Raw genomic sequence first — 21,883 nt, 5'->3', positions numbered from 1 at the left:
GGTTCCTTGGTATTCTGATGTAACCTTTTCGCTTCTTGTCTAGGGTCCATCTGGTCCACAAGGAGGGAAAGGAGAGCGTGGTTCCCCAGGTCTTCCAGTGAGTATTACCTTTTCAGTCCACCCATAGCCATTAAACAATGATACCACTATTCCAACTCCAGCAAGATGTAAACCTTTATGGTCTCTAATTTACAATCCACAAACAGCACACCAAATTCCTCTAACAAGGAGGATCAGTAAAGTAAAGAAGTAGATCTTGTACTCCCATTCACCGGGCATTTTTGGTTCCAAAAATTCTCTTTGACAATGTACTTACCTACAGTTAGACATTTCCATGGGAAAATATTAATACCTGAGCAATATGTACAGGTATTGTGGCAATGTACCTGCATACCTCTTCCCAAACCAGCTACATACATATTGCACGGAGCTGCTCTTGAATCTATCTCTGCATATATGTTTGCCAGCTAAGGATAACACTTCAGGTGTCTGATGGAGTGAGCTGTACTCCATGAAAGGTTCTGCCACAATAAATATATTAGTCTTTAGGGGACCACAGGACTCTTCATTGATCATGTTCAGATAATCGTCGTAAACTAGAATTTGTTTTGAATCTTGGCTTGTGTGCTGGCATATGCTGCTCAATCATTCCCACTTGGCTCCTTCTTCCAGAGGGAGTGGCTAAACAAGCCAGAGGCTTTCCATCCATGGTTTGCTTAGTGTGATATCTGAAGTGGGAACTCTGGCTTGTTGTTCTCCTAACAATAAGAGTTTGTTCTTCAAACCCATCCCAAAAAAATTCTTGCTTACTGTAACATACAAAACAGGTCATTAAGTTTTCAGCTCTTTAGAAGTTGTAGCTGGGTAACATGTGTACCATTAGATCATGTCAAGTGTTTGAGTTAGCTGTCATGATTATTTTTTGTGAAGAATCTTCTGATACAGTTGCCAAATATAAGTGGTTAACTTATGTGGTGAACTGTATTCCCCTTTCTTGAATTCTGTGTTTCCACATTTGCTTAACAAAGTTTTGAGACCTGTTAACATGAACACTCCTCTTATCTTTCAGGGTCAGGCTGGTTTTCCTGGTGGTCGTGGTCTACCTGGTCCTCCTGGTAACAATGTAAGGATTACTATCATTTTAAAAAAACTTGTCATGCCATTATGTTTTCAAATTCCTTTGCTCTGATCCAAAGTTTGAGCTGGGCCCTCCATTAAAATGGATGGGAAAACACATTTTCACAGAAGCCCCGTATGTACATTGCAGCTTATGGTGTGCTCTAGATCACAATTCCTGAATTTTTAATCAACTGATTTATTTTAATAGATTATTAAATGTCCCTTCGATGGAGAAATCTAATTCAAACTGCTGCATCACCATGCTTGCTAATTTAAGTCCTTCCTAGCCTCACCTATACCAAGGTTGTAAGAAGAAAATATCTCTGTCATACCCAACCCCAAGCCCAAAACCCTCTTGTCCTTCCAGCTTAATAATAATAATAATAATAATAATAATAATAATAATAGCATAATCCATAATCACAAATCAAAGGAAGGCAAAACCTTAATTGTCCATATTATGGTTTGCTAGAAAAAGAAAACAAGAGTTATCAACTTAAATTATGCCAGAGGATTTATAATATCATGAAGTTGGAAGGGCTGTTGAAGGACATTTAGTCCAACAGTTGGAAGGGCTGTTGAAGGACATTTAGAGTCAGTGTGGTGTAGTGGCTAAGGTGTTGGACTGGGAGTTGGGAGTTCCAGGTTCTTGTCCCCACTAGGCCATGGAAGCCCACTGGGTGACTTTGGGCCAGTCACAGACTCTCAGCCCAACCTACCTCACAGGGTTGTTGTTGTGAGGATAACATGGAGAGGAGGATTATGTACACCGCCTTGGGTTCCTTGGAGGGAAAAATGTGGGATATAAATGTAATAAATACATAAATAAATCCCCTGCTCAATGCAAGGCCTGCAATGTAGGTTCAACTAAAGTATCCCTGACAGATGGCCATCTGACCGCTGCTTAAACACTTCTAGCAAATGAATTCTTGGGACAAGGAATAAATTCATTTTTAGAAAACTAGATGGGCACATACAAGCTAGTGAACTCCTTTTACCACTGGAGGGTGTTGGCTCTGATTTCAATGGGGCTGTGAATCCATGCTGGGTTTTAGTCAGAAACAGCCAGAACTCTAAAAGGAGCTCTCTGAGGTGCTGAACCTGTTTTGGGGATAGGGCTCAGCACCCTGGATAGTTCTGGTTGGTTTTGACTAAAACCCAGAATGAATTGAAAGCCCCACTGAAATTGGAGCCACCAGCCTTCACTGCCTTTTACTATTATGCCCTTCTTCCTGCACCATTGTCAAACCTAACTCTTCTATCATGTATGCGTTCAACTCTCAAATGTATTATAGAGTACAGTCATATAGATATTTGGGGGGGGGGTTTCAGTGAGCAGCAGAGGGTGTGGGGTATCTGAAGATATATCATTACTTCTCCTTTCTTTTGGTGTTCTAGTAACGTTGATCAAATACTGTATTTCAATCTTCATTTTCGATTCTTGGTTTCTAGGGTAACCCAGGGCCAGCTGGCAATTCAGGTCCTCCAGGCAAAGACGGTCCTCCTGGTCCATCTGGTAGTTCTGGCCCTCCTGGCATTGCAGGTAGTCCGGGTCCTAAAGGTGAGCCTGGCACGCCAGGTGAAAAAGGTCCATCAGGTCCAAAAGGAGAGGTGGTAAGCACACTATTTGAGAGTCTTACTTAAAAATAGGAATCAATAAACATTCAGTGATGATTAGACTTTTCCTGTAATTTCTTCCTCCTGATACTTAAACACTGAAATGCATCAATTACACTAACCTAAATGAAGACCAACCTTTAGACTAACCTAGTCATAGTTGTTCTTCTTTTGAATTATAGCATCACTTTGTCTACATCGTAGAATGCTACCAAAAATTACATTTTTTTCGGGTTTATACTAACACCCTTTCGGGATTTTATTTTATGCCTTGTTTTACTTACATCACAGGCCTTGGTCCTCAATTTTTAACCCACAGTTGCAGGGTAAATTTCAAACCATAGCTTGTCAGTACAGATGAAAAGGTCAACTATGGTTGGCTCCAAACCAGGAAATCAGCACACTTAAGGGCAGGACGGAGCGTGAAAGCTCAATGGTCCTGCAAGGCTCATCCACACAACACCAAACCAGGATTTGGCATTATGGCCAGAACCACACCAAGCAGGATATGACACTTTGAAGATGGTTTGGAAACTGTATATGGAGTGTGTCCTGGGCCTCAACAGTTGTACTGAAGAAATTTTTTTATTATTAAAGATAATAATTTTTACTAACACCAGAGCTTGTGTCACTTTTGGCATCTGCATTGTGGTGTTCCCCCCGTCTCTTTTCTACACTACTGTTATAAACTATTTTAAAGCAGTAGTGTAGATCCTAAAACAAAAAGAATTAAGGAGAAACCCTCACTGAAAGAATGAAAGGGAGGGAAAGGATCCACCAACGCCCCTGAAGTTAAGTGCACCATGCTTGGGAAGCCCAGTGTATTGTACGCATACCAAAAGCCTCAATATGATTTATCCAAGTCAGCATTCATATGATAAATATGAATAGACATTTGACAAACATTTAATAAACATCTAGCAAACATTTAACAAACATTTAAAGAACAATGTGCATGAATCACAGGTTACATATGTGTGCTTGAAAGCAAATATCTCACAGCTGTGGGATCATAATCCTCTAGTCTCTAAACCACAGAAATATATATCACCACATAATTGGCAATCATAACATACATGCACAAATGGAAGTTTAAAGAGTTGATGGTGATTATCAAGTACAAACCATGTCATGGACATGAGAGAATATAAACAAGGGAAAACGTATAAATGTAGATCCTGCCTCTCTGAACCATCCCTTTTTTTCTTGCAGCTTAAGCAATTTACAATGTCCTACTTTTCTTTCTTTTCCTTTAGAAAAGAGACTCTCTCTTTTCTTTCACCATATTCCCCCTTTTTTTTTAATGGCAGGGCCATTAGAGATAGTTAGTCTTTAGTTAAGATTCAATAGATGGGGGGAAAGCCTTCTACTATTAAAAAGGGGTAATCATGGGGCTGGTCATTCTAAGATTCATACAATCAAAGATGTTTCACCAATCTTCCTGAAATTTACATTTGCCAGAAAGAAATGTTCGTTTTACATAACCTGAAAATTTCAAGAATATTGGTAAAACATTGAGGGAAGGAGGGCAGTTTAAAGTAGGGGGGGAAAAACTCCTTCGGCCAAAGTGTTTGTTAAAAAAAAACCTTTATGAATTTTTGTCCAGCCTTTGTGGATATGAAGGCTTGCCTAATTAAAGTCCTGATGATTTCCTTTTTCTTTGATCTTATATTTGATGGAGTAGCTTTGCTTATTTTAAAATTCAATTTACTTTTTTTTTAAAATAAATAAATTATTGCTAATGAAAGCTTATGGAAGCTCATGATGCAGCACTCAGAATGTTGAAAGGGAATAACTGCCATCTGGATTAAAAGCAGAAGCAGCTATGAATTTCTGTGACGTGTGCATGTGTGTGGGTGGATGTACTGTACATGGACAAGCAATCCCCTCCGTGTGACCACATGGAAGCTATGGAATTAAATGGGAGTGAAACTTTAGTTCATAAACAGGCCTTTGCTTTCCTTGAGGGCAGAGAGTTTTGCTGCCTGACGTCTGAGAAGCAGGCTCAGCCTGGTTCTTGATTCCCTTTTGAGAGAAGAAGAGTCCTCTTTTCTCTTTTGGAACATGTTTTCCCTTGGCTTTGAGACTATGTTGGGCTATTTTTTCACAAGGCCAGCTTCTCTGACCCAGGAACCTGGCTCCTGAGCAGCTTGGTGTAGTTTTTGCCCCCTAATTTCATTTTGCTCACTGGTGAAGATTGGGCTTCACAGCAACTTTCATTTGAAAATATTTTCTATACTCTCTACCTGGATTAATTTTCCCCACTTGGACTTTGCTGAGTTCTACACCCTGGATTCTAGGAGAGATCTCTTTCAGCCTTCCTCTGGATCCATGATAACCTGATCTTCAGATCTCTCCTTTCTTTTTGGTGCTTGGTTGAAAGCTCTAGAGCCTTAACATTATTTTGTAAACCAAAGGATTTTTATTTAATGAATCAATCCTTAGATGACCCAAAGATACCTTACAAAAAAAATTTATCAGGAGAATGTTACAACCTGGGAAGAATCTACACTACTGCTTTAAATCAGTTTATAACAGTAGTGACAACTGTTAGGACCCAGGACACATTCCATATAAAGCTTTCAAAATGTTGTCGCATCCTGCTTGGTGTAGATCTGGCCCTGAGATTAGCCCGCAATACAGCAGGTATCTTTCTTTATCCTCTGTTTTGCATTTAAAAACTTTTCATGTGCTCAGCTGAAGGTATTCTGCTGTATAAACATTTCTTTTTTCAAGTACACATGTCTTAGTAAGTATAGATAAAACCTTTACCTCAAAACCCATATTATAAGTCTGTCACTAAAAGTGTATTGTCCTGGACTGATTTATCTCTCATAGGGTCACCCAGGTCCTGCGGGAGTATTAGGCACAAGTGGACCACGTGGTTCTCCGGGATTGCCAGGCATGAGAGGTTCGGTTGGCTCCTCTGGTCAACCTGGTCCAAAGGTGAGCCATTATTCCATTATTCAAACCATCCAAAGCATTTAATACAACAAGGACTTTGCCGAAAGTGAACATTCTTGAACGTAGCTTTTTTGGGGGGATTTGAACAGGGGGATTTGGAGGGATGAATTTGGGTGGAGGGGTGAACAGGGGGGATTGTGGGAATGAATTTGGGGGAGGGTGAACAGGTGTAATTTGGGGTAATGAATGGGGGGCACTTATCATTGTTAGCAGGGCAGTGGCAGCATTTTCTCTAATATTTTTTTAAACTGTTTGCCAATGGCAGCAGAAAAGAAAAAACAATGGGAAGAGAAATACAAAAAAGTACTGCCCCCCATGCCCCAAGCCACCCCAACTAGCTTTCTCTCCTATCTCTTACAAAAGCCCAATCACAGATGCACACTGAATGAATCCACTGTCCACTGATATTGGCAATTATGTCCAGTGAGATGAAAGTATAGCTCAATGCAACTTCGGTTGCTTCTCCTCTCAGATTTGGATGATGCCTTTCATCAGGTATCAGAAATGTATAGAATCACATGTTTGTCTTAGGGATGTATGTGTGTGTGTGTGTGTGTGTGTGTGTGTATATATATATATATATATATATATATATATATATATAATCTCTATCCTTTTTCATTTATAGAGATATACACTTTAGTAGAAAAATTAGACATGTATTAATGATATAAGGTGAAATTCAATGTCCTGCTGGTAGATGTCCACTAATGCAACAGGACTTTCTCCCATCCTCTCCTCCCCTCTTCACCATGTAATAATATATTTCTGAGGGTTTCTCAGCCCTCCAGAGCCCATTCTGAGGCCTTATTTATTTATTTATTTATTTATATTGCATTTCTATACCACCCAATAGCTGAAGCCCCCCCCCCCCCCAGTTTAATTGACAGAACCACTTATATTAGCAGAATGTTGGATACAAGCCATAGTCTGAGAATTAATTTGATGCTTGGGTGTAGAAAGCTCTGCAAAAATATAGGGGTCTAATGGGATTTTGATATATGGTTCGTTCAGCGCTTAGTGCCTGTATTCTAGGATTACTGGGAGAATTGCCCTTTAAAATAGGAAGGTTTTTCAGCAAACCTCCTCCGTAGTCCAACAACAACTGAACTGAACTAGAATTTGAACTCAGAAGACACTTTAAACCACGGCTTTAACCATGATGAATAAAGCAAAAAAGCCTTATTCACTGTGGTTAAAGCCATGGTTTAAGGTGTCTTCTGAACACGACCTAGCTTTCTGGCTTAACCACCATGGTTAAAGCCATGGTTTAAGGTGTCTTCTGAATGGGCCCAAAGTGGGCCATCCACTGCTTCTTAAAGGTGTTTTCTGGTAACAGCTACTCATAAATTTAGAAGGATTTTTTAAAAATTCAATGTGTTATCCATCCATTACAGGGTGAAGATGGCAAACCAGGAACCAATGGTAACCCAGGAGAACGAGGGCCTGCAGGACCACCAGGTCTTTCAGGCATTAGGGGAAGCCCTGGAGAACCAGGCAGAGATGTAAGCCATCTTTTTCATATTTGCTGAACCCCAGAGATAAATGCTCTCTATGCTTAAAAGAGTGACACAGCACTTTATCCAAAAAAATTGAAAAAATAGATCTCATTCAAATATCCTGAAATTATGGCACACACACACACACTTCGCCTAGAGTAAAAACAAAACGATTATCCTCCACAACATATTATACAATTAACATAACATATAGTTTGACCCTGAGGTAATATGCAAGTGCAACTTGTGATATATCTGTGATAGCCCAAGCTAAAGAACTTGATAAAAGTTTCAGTAGTTTTAATGGGTGGTTTTTTTAATGTTTCTCCCATTGCTTTTATATTTATTTATTTTATTATATATTTATTTATTAAAATATTTGTATCCCACCCCTATTATCACTGGAATCTCAGGGCAGCATACAGATAAAATCAGAACAATATAAACATAAATAATTTACACAGCTAAAATCATATTAAATTGCTAACAAATTAAAACTGGTGGAAAAAATTTAAAAGCAATAAAACGCCATGTCCTGCTTTGATGGTCCCTGGTTGACAGCTGGTTGGCTACTGTGTGAACAGAGTGCTAGACTAGATGGACCCTCGGTCTGATCCAACATGGCACATCTAATGTTCTTAATTAAAAACAATTAAAACTATGTGTAACCATGGAGAATCTAGCCCTTGAAGGCTTTGATAAAAAGCCATGTTTTAACTTGGCGCTGATATGGAGCCAGCGTCGGCACCAGTCGGGTCTCCAAGGGGAGGGTGTTCCACAAGCGGGGTGCCTCTCCCACATCCCACCATAATGTATGTCTCACATTTATTTATTTTATTACATTTCTATACCATCAAATAACCAAAGCTCTCTGGACAGTTTATGCCCATATTTAAACACTTATCATTCTGTATTTCTAAGGGTAACCCTGGATCTGATGGTTTGCCAGGTCGTGATGGATCTTCAGGGCCAAAGGTGAGTAGTTATCTAAGTGACGCAGTTGTGTGTGGTATTTATAATGACAATTATTGTGGTTGCTACCTATTCCTAGGCCTTGGTTAATATTAGAGTTTGCCCATGCTTAACTGACATAACATTTAGTAAATAAATAAATTGTTCACATCGGCTGTGATGTTCTTTTCCTCAGGGTGATCGTGGCGAAAATGGTCCTGCAGGTGCACCAGGGGCCCCAGGTCATCCAGGCCCTGCAGGTAATACTGGTCCAGCCGGAAAACCAGGGGATAGAGGACAACCCGTAAGTATGAAAACAATGTTAAATTCTGTTTTTGTTTGTTCCCTGTACTAGCCTAGTATCTATATTAAGGTATATTTTATTTACTTTCATCTGATACTATAGACTTCTGTTTTACAAAGGGAAACCTAGCAATAATACCACAGAAAACATCCACTTAGTAACTGTGGATGTTTTTAGGTGAACTACTTCCAGTAGATCCCATCATCTAGCAACTGCAGAAGTTGCCACAAACTAGAGGAGAAAAAAAAATGGAAGCTATCTGTAATCAGGGATCTCGAAAAGTTTCCGAATACAATAGGTCCTTGTGATGCCATTTCCTTTGAAATGCTGGAAACTGTGGGAGGTGAATATACTTCATATTCTAGTGCTTTGCGCGGGGAGGGGGGATATACTCAACTGAAAAACTATGGGATTGTGCATTAACCGCAAGATTCAGTCTGAACCCCAACATAGTGATTCAGAAAACAGTTCAATTTGGCTTGGACTGTTTCAGAGGCCACTCAGTTTGACTCTGAATCTGCATCTTGATTCAGAAATCCAAACTTTCATCACTGGAAATCAACAAATGGCTATTACACTTTTTGTGCTAGGGAGTTATGATGAATTAAAAACAAGTCAAGGCTATTTTGTTTTCTGCTCAATTGGCACCAAAATGGCAGAAAATGCAATATGGGGGGGGGTGAATGATGGATGTGGAACATCCAGTGGCAGAAGTAGGAGAGCATGAATATTCAGCATTTTCCAAGCAAGCACCCAATGCTATACCCTGCAAGGTCCCACAGACTTCTCCAAACCTCTTTTAACATTCCTGCTCCTGAGAGAGAGAACTAGCAAAAAGCACCGAGCAGCCCTGTGATATATTACTTCAACATCCTTCGCCCAAAACACAGGGATTGAAGAACCCTGGTAAAAGCATTCACTGTGATTAGAAGCTAGAGCTGCCAGACACAAAACTACACTCCCTTCTCTCTCTGCTCCCTCAACCCACCCTGATGTTTTTCTTATATGGAGAGGTTGGGGGGAAATGTATCAATTTCGGGAGACCCACTGTTTGTGTCTTTCTGTCCCTCCTAATCCAAATTGGTAATGACTCTTCAGAAGGGTTCAGATTCGGATAGGTTCTGCTCCAGAGGAGCCCCACTTAGATCCAGACCAAATCTCCCAAATCTGTCCATATCTGTCCAGTTTGGACAGATTTGTCCAAACTGGACAAATCTGCATTGGATTTGTGCAAATCCGGTGCACATCCCTATTTAAATCCGATCAGTTTTGCTGATAACAAGCCATTCATAACCAAATCCGGTGCGAAACGCCAAACGGATCTAAGGGCATATTCTTGTGGGAAAACAGTATGAGATGTAAGTTCTTTTGAAAACCTAACTCACAGAGGCAGCATTAGTACTTTATGTTCAATGGTATATTTGAGAGCACAGTGTTATTAGCTGTGATGTGAATATTCACTCTGTTTTTTTGGCAAATTTATAACTAGGAAGTAGATCCTGGACATAGATGCAATCCTGAAGTGCACCCATTCCTGTTTTTGTTTTTTTTCAGGGACCTGGTGGTCCAGCTGGTCCTGCTGGGCCTGCTGGGATCCGTGGTGCTCCTGTAAGTCTCCACTTTGCAACTTCACCTCTACATATGTTGCTAGTTCTCTTTAAGCTGAAATGCATTTAAAAACAAACATCCTTTTCTTCAATATGTTTCTAAAGGGTCCTGCTGGTCCACGTGGTGATAAAGGTGAAGCTGGTGAACGTGGACTGAATGGTATGAAGGGTCATCGAGGAATGAATGGTAACCCAGGACTTCCTGGTCCACCTGTAAGTTTTTTTGGGGGGTTGGTTTTTTTTATTTTTGTTTTTATTTCAATATATACATTTTAGCATTCATAAATTATACATCAGAAGTTTCATATACAGAATCCAAACAAAACACAAAAGCTTGGAACAGTCATCTACTAGAGTATGGCTAGAGTTTAACTGTAGGAGTTCATTGCAATAAAATCAAAGTCTTTACATCATTCATTCACATCCAATAGCAGATCTTTTAATAAGAGCAACCAAAAAATTGAGAATTGATTTTCTTTCAAAATTAATAATTCAGGTCCACCTATAAGTTTTTAGAAGTCTGTTGGCTTGCAGAAGAGCAAAATGATGCAGAGTGTCTAGATGATCCCAAAAATAAGCACAAATAACTTTGACAAATTATGAAAAGGAGCACAAACAATTCCTTTATTAAAACGGTTTCATCTCTTTCCCCACCCCCAACCCCATTTTCATCTTAAAACTGATATACGATTGCATGGTTTGGTGGGGAAAAACAAGCATTTGGGCATTTCCCATCCAATTTCTTAGCTTTTAATTATGTTTCACGGGAGGAAGGCATCCGGCAATATTGCTTTAGAATGTTATTGTTTCATTTTTGGAGGAGTGTAGGTGGACATTTTGTTATATCCCTAAATCCTGGGAAACAATACCCCTGTTCAGAAGACGCCTTAAACCACGGCTTTAACCATGGTGAAGCTGTGGTTTAAGGCGTCTTCTGAACCAGGGCAATGCATGAAAAGAGCTGCTTGCTACAAATGGCATTGTTGTTTTTCTGATACAAAAGCTCAATGGTTCTACTTCAGAGAAAGGTGCTCTTTATTCCCTTTGAAATCAATGTGGCACATTCATCACAACTAACTCAAGTCCGACTGATGTCAAGAGGACTTGGGAACAGCCAGCTTTCTTTGAACAGTGACTACAGTGGTATGAAACTCAAAGGAGACACTCAATCCTGAAACCAGTAGATAATCCATGAGTGATCGACTTTCAAGGTCTTTGGTATAGTCTATAGAAATGCAAGCATTCAAGTCCTGTTGAACTGAATGTTATTGAAAAGCATTGAGCTCTCTAAACCATTCTCATTGCCATGATATATCGACCCATACAAAGTAATAATACAGAAAACAGTGGAGGCTGTCAGCTCCGATTACGGCAGGTGTGAATCCATTCTAGGTTTTAGTCAGAACCAGCCAGAACTCCAAAGGAACTATCCAAGGTGCTGAATGCTAACTCCAAAATAGATCCAGCACCTTGGACAGTTCCTTTAGCATTCTGGCTGGTTCTGACTAAAACCCAGAGTGGATTTACAGCCCCATTGAAATTGGAGCCACCAGACTCTACTGCTAGAAAACAGAGAATCATAGTATTTATATTTGGCTTTGACAGTGCAATCCTTAGAGCACTGATGAGAATTTTGAGCACCATTTTTTTTTTAGCTGGACTAATGAAATGAATTAAGCGCTCACAACCCCCATTGATTTGTATGTCCAGGGTATAAAAGTATGCTTTACACCAGACCAGACTGTTCTTGTTCTTGTTGTTGGCTTAGGCTGAGAGACAGTGGCTTGCCTAAGCCCATTGAGTTCACAGCAGAGATGAGATTTGAACTGAGTATTTCCTGATTCAAAGCTCAGCCTCTTAGCCACCATGCTACTAGTTCAGTGTTCTGTTTCCAGAAAATTTTAAGCCGGCTGTAGAGGGAGCACCTCTCCCCTCTTGCTTGGCTATTCAGAGATATTCCACCTAGCACAAATCATTGCTGTTGATCTAGGATCATTCCCTACTTATAGATTTTTCTTATTTATTTATTTATTTGTTTGTTTGTTTGTTTGATTTATACCCTGCCTTTTCATTAAAAAAAATCATGCTCAAAGCAGTTAGGGGTTGTCGCCACCTGTTGTAATGAATGCAACAAAGTTTGAGTTGCAACATAGGAAGAGGAGTGTCAGATCTGGATTTATTTACCTCTATTTGTCAATTTTGTCTTAACAGGGTTCACTGGGTGCCCCGGGTCCAAATGGAAACCCAGGACCTGCAGGTGCTAGAGTAAGTAATCCCCCTATTCAGCCTCAGCTGGATGCATCTTTAAATTATGGCTAGACAAATTAGAGAGAATTAATGGACTCTGACCCCATCTTATTTTGTATCAGTGCTTCTCCAGACATGAACAATGCAGATATTAACTGATTACCTGTGCTTTTTAGGGTCCTCCTGGACCAAGTGGTCCACCTGGAAAAATTGGTTCAAATGGCTACCCAGGCCCCATTGGTCCTCCCGGTCCTCGTGGGAGCAGAGGTGAATCTGGACTTGCGGTAAGGGATACAGCACTCTTTAGGACAATGGAAAGATTCCATTCTTATGCTCCACTTGTGAGGGACGTGTTCTTGAAAACTCTGCTCTATGTGCTAGTCCTACAGTCAGGGAACTTGGTGCAAGACATGGCAAAACAAGTCAAGTCAGATTCCCCCCACCCACCTCCAAGGGAAGTCACGTCCTTGCAGAGTGACTACATCCAAACAAGGCTGAAGGTGCCTGTTACATCTGAATACTCATTCACTTTGTGTGTCCACCTGACCAGATTGTTTGTTTTGTTTTATAGGGTCCACCTGGTCATAGTGGGCTTCCGGGGCCTCCTGGTCAACCTGGAGCTCCTGGCCCATGTTGTGGTGGTGGAGGAGGTCCTGAGCCAAGCATGGAAAAAGGCTACTACAGAGATCAGACACCTGAAGACAAAATTGCAATGACTGATGTTATAACTTCACTGAAATCAATCAATAACCAGATTGAAAACATCATTAGCCCTGACGGTTCACGGAAGAACCCAGCCCGTAACTGCAGAGATCTGAAGTTTTGCCATCCTGAACTTAAGAGTGGTATGTTCCATTCTATTCTTGCATAAATCAGAGAGACAGAATGGATCCTCCAAACATACACTGTCCCAGACAATACAAGAGACAGAGCTGCCACCGCCCCATATCCCTTTCTGCCCTCTTTCTGATAACATCTGGCAGTGCAATATGCGATGTGTTTTCAAGACACCATGTGCTTCCCCATCAATGTCAGTCAATGAATGGGGGGTACGAATGGAAAGATGCACGGTGCAATTGCGCTAGACTTGACCAGAAACAGGAGAGAAGGACGCATAGAGTAATGGCTAATGCCTCTAGTCCAGGGGTTGGCAAACTGGTGCTCTCCAGGTATTTTGGACTACAAGTCCCATAAGCCCTAGCCAGCATGGTCTATGTTCAGGAATTATAGAAGTTGTAGTACAAAGCATCTGTAAGATACCGGGTTCCGTACCACTGTTCTAACTGATGAAATGCAATGTTTTTATGTTGTTTTAACGAAGTTTATTTTCATCTTGGTTTTCATTACTGTTAGCCACCTTGAGCACCATTTTGTCTGACAGAAAAGTGGGGTACAAATCAATTTTTATTATTATTTTTATTATTATTATTAGGTACCAAATATATTAATAATATTTTATTCATGTCTTGGATATGATCATTCTACTAATGTGCCCAGTAATGGCACTGTTGTTGTTTTTAAATTATTGTAGTGTTGGATTTCCATAAATTCATAATGGATACTGTTGGGGGCGCAGGGTGGGGGGTGGAGAACAGGGATAGCAAGTGGAACTTTATATAGTTTGCTATGTTCCTTCTGATTAGTCCAAGAATGAATTTTCCCTAAGTGGTCAATGTATAATATGGGAAAAGACTTACAGCTCTCATCAATATAATTTAACATCTTCTTAGATAGCATTGGGACCTCATCGTGTTTGTAATTTAAAAATCTGTAGAGATTTAATGTAACGGATCAATATCTTTCCCATTATATTGAGTCTACTGGAGTTTTGATTCTGTTTTCTTCTAACTACTCATTGGAAAGCTGACTGCCTCTGCCTCTGCCTCCCCACCCCATCCCCACTCCCCATGGGTTACTCTTGTTGCTCATTCACTATGGGACTAGAACTCGAGGGGTAGAATTTGAGGGCCTGTGGCTTAGCGGTAGAGCATTTGCTTTGCATGCAGAAGGTCTCTGGTTCGATCCTCGGCATCTCCAGGTAGGGCAGGAAAACTCCTGCCTCAAATCCTGGAGAGTTGCTGCCAGTCAGTGTCAACAATACCAGGCCAGATGAACCAGTGTTCTGTCTGAACGCGTATAAGGCAGCTTTCTGTGTTCCTACGTCCCAAAATGCTAACAATTTATAGGCAGTAGCACCAGTATTTGCAACAGACACAACAAAGAATCACATCCCTACATAGATCATGTATGGACTATCTTTTTGCAATGTCTTTGCAGGAGAGTATTGGGTTGATCCTAACCAAGGCTGCAAATTGGATGCTATTAAAGTATTCTGCAATATGGAAACTGGAGAGACATGCATCAATGCCAATCCCAAAAATGTTCCACAGAAGAACTGGTGGACAAGCCCAGGACCTGAAAAGAAACATATTTGGTTTGGAGAGTCTATGAATGGAGGTTTCCAGGTAAGGACACTATCATTCAAATAAGTAACTTTGACTAGAGTGTGTGCTGCAGTTGTTTATCAATACAGTTTCGTTTTTTTCATTTGCTGTTAATGAAACGGTTCAATCTGGCAGAGCAAAAAGCAAGCCAGACAGAAGCGGATGGTCACAATTGTGTTAAACAGTGGCCAACCCTGTTGTGTTTACACCACAGTTCAGCTACGGAGATCCAGAACTTCCAGAAGAAGTTGCAGATGTTCAACTGGCATTCCTTCGAATTCTCTCTAGTCGCGCCTCTCAGAATATCACCTATCACTGCAAAAACAGCATCGCTTACATGGATGAAGCCAGTGGGAATGTAAAGAGAGCACTTAAGCTGATGAGCTCTACTGACAGCGAAATCAAGGCAGAAGGAAACAGCAAATTCACATACACTGTTCTGGAAGATGGCTGTACTGTAAGTAAACAAAAACCTCAAAAATGTTCATTTATCTTTTATGAAAGAGGGATTTGGTATATTACGCCATTAGATTTAGTAAATTTTCCACCCTCTTGCATGAACAAAAATCCTAACATGGTGCATTTTCTGTACCAATTCCATGGATTTGTATGCCCTGGGTTTTATTTATATATGGTTTGGGAACTGCCTACACTACCACATTGCTCAATAGAATGCATGGATTGGATAACCCCAAGTATAATGGACTAGATCAAAATGATATTAGTTGCACTTGGATTTCATTGAAATCAACGTGAAAAGTTACTAATATCTAACTTAGGTCTCATTGAAATGAAGGGGACTCAAGTACACCTAACTGGGGTTGGTTGGATCCAGGATGTGCCTTCCATGAGAAGAAGGGACCTTCTGTGAGAGGAAGGGCTCTGCTCCCAGAAGGTCCCTCTGCCTGTTTTTTAGGGATCCCCCTCACATCATGACTCACCCCATTCAGAAAGGTCTCCTGGCTCTCTGCATAGTGTTGTCACAGTGCTGGAAGGGCTGCTGTGGGAAGAAGATGGTTGTGAATTCTATTTCCATCAGCACTGTTGATCTAGCATAAATCTGGATCTGATCCCTCCTGGACTGGATCCAACCCCTAGGACTTTCTACTGCAGAAGTATTTTCACATAGCCCTTCACAGAATTTATAGGAGCCAAGAGTCAGAAACAGAAGAGCAAAGTAAAATTTTACTACACTGCTTGCTAGCAGGGAAGCAGGGATTTTGAGCTGGGCTTTCACACATAGTACTGTATACAGACATTCCATCTTCTATGTAGGCTTAAGAGTAGTGGTGAGCAAACTCCCCATTCCATAGTCCCCTTCCTGGTATGTGTCGCCCAATTCCCCCACCTACCGATGCTCTGAACCCCCCTCCACAATGCCTTTCCACCCTACTTAGGAGAGGAGCCATAACCCAGTGCCCAAACTCCTGCTTTGCTTACAGAAGGTCCCAGGTTCATTCCCAGGGATCTCCAACTAGGACTGGAAAAACTCCTGCCTGAAACTCTGGAGAGCCATTGCTGCTAGTCAAGGTCAAACAATACTAAATGGACTATTGGTCTGACTCAGTAACCCTGTCCAGACAACACTCTAAACCATGATGATTAAGCATTTTGATCTAACTGTTATTGCTTAGCATGTTGTGTGAACTATTCCTAAATATGGTGGCTACACATCCATGGTTTAAACTTGCTCACTCACCACTTGCTACAAAAGGGTTAGTAGTCTAACTATGGCTTGGCATGTTGTCTGAACAGGCCCAGTATAAGGCAGCTTCCTGTGTGTCCACTTACCTGCTGGTGCTCCAACATGCACCAAAATGCAATGGCCACCTAAACGCGAATGAATTTTCATGCAAACTTCCAAAGGAAACTCTCAAAGTTCAGGAACGTAACCAATCAAAGTGCAGTGCTTAACGGAACGTAAGACTGGAAAACTTAGGAAGTGGGAGAAACCGAAATAGATGGATTTGTCAATCCTTACGTCTGACCCATGAGGAAGGATGCCTGCTTCAGGCATTCTCTAGAAGGGATGAGAGACAAAGCACAAGGGATTTAGGGTTCCACTTCCCCAGAGCAAACACTGCTGGCATAGCCACAGCCATCAGCTCCACTGCTAACCAGCACTCCCAATGTGGGGACAGAATGGAGAATGTGAAAGGCATGCTGAAGACCACCCTGCTTTTGTGGGACCACCCATCTCACACAAAATTTAAAGGGACATTCAATAGGCAAAACCCTAAAAAATGGAAGGGGGTGGTCTTACCTTAAATCAGGGTTATTTTTCTTTTCTTCCTTTTACTTAAAAAAATGTGACTCAGAAGCACAGAGAGGGAAATCATAAGACACACTCAGCACTTCCTCTCTCACACCACAGAACAGTCCAAAGGGACCTCCTGGGTGGGTGCCTTGACAACGTAGCTTTGCTTCTCATTCCTCAAAACCCCTTGGCATCACAGCTGTGGAGAGGGGACCTGCAAATCTCCGCAGCCGGAGGGAGCGCAGGATTTCCAGGCAGTGCTGCAGTCATTCAGCTCACCAAGCCGCCCTCTGCCTGGCCCTCACACACGTCCCCCCGACCTATGCTGTGCTTGATGTGCCCCCAGAACTACCCCTGCCTGAAGTGAGGTCACCACCCTCTTCCCACTGTCTGTCGGTGGTGACAGACAGTGGGAAGTAAGGGAAAAGGTCGTGGCCAGTCAACAGCTTTTTAAAAGTGCAGTTCCAGGGCGGAAAGCATATGGTGGCTGTGAGTTGGCAGCTGCGTCATATAAACAAAGCAGTGCCACTGCGCAGCCACCAGAGGGTACACAGGCCGTATAGACAAGCCCCTGTAGACGCTAATCAGGCATTTCTCTGAGAAGATTTTTGGGTTAAAGTCCTTTCTCTTTTCGCTTTTCACAGAAACACACTGACGAATGGGGTCAAACAGTCTTCGAGTTCAGAACACGCAAGACAATGAGGTTGCCTGTGATCGATATTGCGCCTTTTGATATCGGCGCACCCAATCAGGAATTCGGTGTGGACATTGGCCCAGTTTGCTTCTTATAAACCAAGAATAATGCTCATTCTGAAGCCCAACCAAAAAATCACACTCCAACTTTGCTCTTGTTTTAACCTTCTCAACAATTAGAGTCAAATCAACTGTATCCCAGTTATTTATTTGCCAAAATTCTGGAGAGAGGGGAAGGGGAGGAAGAGATAAATTGACATAAAGGGTTACCTTTTTCTTATTTTGCTCTTACACAAAGTACAACAAAACGCCTTTTGCTCTATTTTCTTTCACCAAAATCCCATGTTTCAACAATATCTCCATGGTGCTACGTTACAACCTCAACACTCAGTACAGCAAAACTGTGTAATTTTAGTTGAATACCTGCCCACTGATCAAGCACTGACGAATTCCAGCATCCAAGTTTACCCTCCATGATAACATGCAGTTCATAAAGCTAGAGAGAATTCCCTGTTTCAACTACCTCAACATGGACAGAAACTGGGATGAGTTTGATGATTCACACCGAAAAAGCCAAAGTAAAATATGTTGGGAGCCGTGAATACATCTGGTCAGATTTTTTTGTTTGTTTCTGTACTGTGATTTGTGGTGAACAGAATACAGTCCATCCGAAGAAGTGAATGCCCTGAGGTCAACAGACTAATATAAGTTTATTGCTGGACTGCATTGAATTTTTAAGGGTGCTCCTGTACTTTCCTGTCATTGCTGGTCAAGACCACTAAAATTAGGGAAGTGTAAAAAGATAAATGTGATGGTGCTAGTTGTGTATTTTTCACTTCTAAATCTGCAAGCCAGGTTTATTGGCTTGCATTAAAACATCAAGGCTTGACAACAATTGTAAATGTCTCTCATCGAAAGTCATACTGTTGGTAGGCCATTCCTGAGGGCTTTTCTTCCTTCACTCTGTAAAAGTCAATAAAGATGCAAAATCTTGAGCTTCTTTTGTCACTTTAACACATCTATAGTGTTGGAGGTTAACCATCTTTGTAAGCTTCTATACGGTTGTTGGTCTTTTCCTTACAGAGACACATAATAAAATATTGTAATAAAACTCTGGATTGTCATTTATGTGCTTTACCAGCCATATCTCTTTCCAGAAGTTTCATAAACAATAGAAAATTTCTCAAAGATGTATTATAATGCCTTTATTTATTTAGCATAATGATAATTGATTTCCATCCATGTAAATGCCACTTCACAGAGTATAGGGAAGTCCTTCAACAAGGAGCTTATCCAAATTTCAACAGAGGGGAGGACAACATAGGGAGAAGGTGACAAAAGCTGTTAAATGTATTTACACTAGAAGCGTGTGAATCAGAAAAACTCTGACTTAGCCAGATTCTCTGAAGAATGTTCTGACTCATGTCCGTATAAGATTGCGAGCTTTGTTCTTCCTTTACACTTGAAAATTCTTGGTACACATTTCCCCTTCCCCCAAATATATACACCTCAATTGTGCACATTCGTTAAATGTACACATTTTTCTCCCATGGACTAAAGTGTGTATATTTTGTGTATATTTTTCAAACATATACATTTTTCGTACCCACTTTTCAAAGGTATCATTATTATTATTATTATTATTATTATTATTATTATTATTATTATTATATTTTTGTTCCACAAAGCGCATCACAAGCTGGCAAATATATGGACTTCAACTCAGTTCTGCGTCTGGTTATGGGAAGTGTGAACTAGGTAAATTTCAGCCAACAACAAACCGACACTGATTTCTCCTACATCACTGATTTAGACATCAATTTCAGGATGAGGACCAACAAATAAAGGCAAAGGGGGAGAAATCTGAAGAAAAGATTTATCATTTTTCTTGAACAGTATGAGTCATTCTTGAATGCTGAGAAAAACATTTCTGTTGCCAAAAGTGTGATGTTCTCCAGGGAAATACAGTTTGTGTGGAGCCAGAGGCTTTATAGCAACGGTGGGGAACCGATAATTTAATGTGGCCCCCACCATCTGTCTGCTTTTGAAGCCCCTTCCCTTTGCGGGCCATTTCTCTTAAAGGGACAACACACAAACACACACACTTCCCCCAAGCTGAGAAAGCAGAGCTCTTTGAAAGAGTTGACCTAGCCAGATCCACACTCAAAAGAGAGCCCTGATCTTGCAGGGAGGGAAAAGCCCCCTCCTACCCTATTGAGAGAGTGCAAATCAACTGCTGCTGTTGTTCCTTGGTCTCTGACAAACCAAGCTTAGCCAAGCTCTGCATGATCCCCCTTTTCCTTCCTTTTGCTTCCATTACTTCTCCCTTTCATGCTCCCCTCCTTGTAGCTGCACTACTTCACCTCCCTCAGCCTCCCTCAGGGTGTTTTTTAGTACGGGTGTGCATGGACCCCCCGCTCCGCTTCACTTCCAGATCTGCGATTTTCGGATCGGGCCGCTTTGCCCCGCCCCCGCTCCGCCCATTTCCGCTCCGCTCGGAGCTCCGGATCCGGATCGGAGCTCCATTTTTTTCCTCCCATAGGGTTGCATTGAAAGCTAAAAAAGTAAAAAACTTTTTTTCTGTTCAAGTTAGAAACCTCATGTTTGGCACAATGACACCTCATGGACGTATACACACGCATGCCAAGTTTCAAGGCAATCCCATCATCCCCTGATTTTTGGGGAATTTATGAAAATTGGGCACCCCATTCAGACCCCTTTTCATAGCTCCGTCAATTTGCACGTTAGAAACCTCAAACTCGCCATCATGACAGCTTATCCATGTGTCCACATGGATGCCCAGACTCAAGGCAGTCCCATTATCCCCTGATTTTTGGCAGGGCTCTAACCTCTAACGCACCACCCATAACCCTAAGTCACACCCCTTTCGATAGCTCCGTCAATTTGCATGTTAGAAACCTCAAACTCGGCACCATGATAGCTTATCCACGTGTCCATATGGATGCCAAGTTTCAAGGAAATCCCATCATCTCCTGATTTTTGGGGAATTTTTGAAAATCGGGCACCCCATTCAGACCCCTTTCAATAGCTCCGTGAATTTGCACGTTAGAAACCTCAAACTTGCCACCATGAAAGCTTATCCAGGGATACATACACACGCTGAGACTCAAGGCAGTCCCATCATCCCCTGATTTTGGGGGAATTTATGAAAATTCAACACCCATTCACACCCCTTTCCAATAGCTCCGTCAATTTGCACATTAAAAAAAACCCTCAAACTCACCACCATGACAGCTTATCCAGGGATACATATGCCGCACGCCGAGACTCAAGGCAGTCCCATCATCTCCTGTTTTTTGGCGGGGCTTAAACCTGCAGACATCTCAATGGGGCCATTTCAAAGGAAATCCCAACATGCCATGAATTGGGGAGTAGAGATAAACCTATGAAATCTTCTTCCACACTTGAAAAATGGATTTGGAACTTCCAAAACTCCAAGTGAGCGCAGGAAGGACTTCTCCCCTGAGTCAAAGCCAGACACACACAACATCCCTGCAAGGTGGGCAGGGGAGGAGAGAGGGAAGGCAGGCAGGCAGCAGACATTTCTGGGGGCATAAGGAAGTGAGCCAAGGATAAGCCAGTAATGCATATAAAATGGAATAAATAAATAAATAAATAAACGAAGGAGGGGTGGAATTAAAAGCAGCAGTGTTGCTGAATAAACAACAAGAAGAACTTTTTTAAAAAGGTTATATCTGTCTTTTATCAGTAATAGGGGGACGTGCCCGGGGGAGGGGGAAGCAGCTGCCAATTTGACTGGTCCTAGTAGTGACCAGTCTTTTAAGAAGCAACGCTGTCAGTTCAACTCATGAAAGACATTGCTCCACCACTAAGAAGTAAAACGCTCACTTCAACTCATGATAGGCATCGCTCCACCACTAAGAGAAGTAGAACTGTCACTTCAACTCATGATAGGCATTGCTCCACCGGGTTACTCTCTTTGGAAGGCTTTGATGGCCTTCCAAGTACAGGAGAGAGTGGGGGCACATCCACAATGAGATGCCCTAGGGGAGCTCATCCCCTTGCACCACATCTTTTCAGTTGTTCCCCAAAGTTAGGGTGGGTAGCAGTGCTCTCTTATTATTGGCTTAGTATATGATTTCAGGTTGTGTTTGTGCATTTGGTGGGGCTACTGTTTTAAAAAACACTGGGAAAAGTCC

At 41.5% G+C, this 21,883-nt stretch overlaps 1 protein-coding gene across 1 annotated transcript in view; it reads left to right on the top strand.

The window, feature by feature from the left end:
• The window catches only part of COL3A1 (collagen type III alpha 1 chain), a 97,152-nt gene extending 78,455 nt beyond the window's left edge, over positions 1-18,697 (top strand). The window contains exons 37-51 of the mRNA XM_063116273.1: positions 44-97; positions 1,070-1,123; positions 2,572-2,733; positions 5,575-5,682; positions 7,098-7,205; positions 8,121-8,174; positions 8,347-8,454; positions 10,009-10,062; positions 10,167-10,274; positions 12,273-12,326; positions 12,485-12,592; positions 12,880-13,153; positions 14,586-14,773; positions 14,967-15,209; positions 17,654-18,697. Coding sequence (XP_062972343.1) covers positions 44-97; positions 1,070-1,123; positions 2,572-2,733; positions 5,575-5,682; positions 7,098-7,205; positions 8,121-8,174; positions 8,347-8,454; positions 10,009-10,062; positions 10,167-10,274; positions 12,273-12,326; positions 12,485-12,592; positions 12,880-13,153; positions 14,586-14,773; positions 14,967-15,209; positions 17,654-17,800 — 1,824 coding nt within the window. The 3' untranslated portion in view covers positions 17,801-18,697. The remainder of the gene's footprint in view (positions 1-43; positions 98-1,069; positions 1,124-2,571; positions 2,734-5,574; positions 5,683-7,097; positions 7,206-8,120; positions 8,175-8,346; positions 8,455-10,008; positions 10,063-10,166; positions 10,275-12,272; positions 12,327-12,484; positions 12,593-12,879; positions 13,154-14,585; positions 14,774-14,966; positions 15,210-17,653) is intronic.
• The last annotated feature ends 3,186 nt before the right edge of the window (positions 18,698-21,883 follow it).

This window comes from Elgaria multicarinata, chromosome 2 (assembly GCF_023053635.1).
Source record: "Elgaria multicarinata webbii isolate HBS135686 ecotype San Diego chromosome 2, rElgMul1.1.pri, whole genome shotgun sequence".
Taxonomy (NCBI): Eukaryota; Metazoa; Chordata; class Lepidosauria; order Squamata; family Anguidae; genus Elgaria; species Elgaria multicarinata.
Note: the sequence above shows the minus strand (reverse complement) of the source record. Positions and strands in the feature narration are given on the sequence as shown.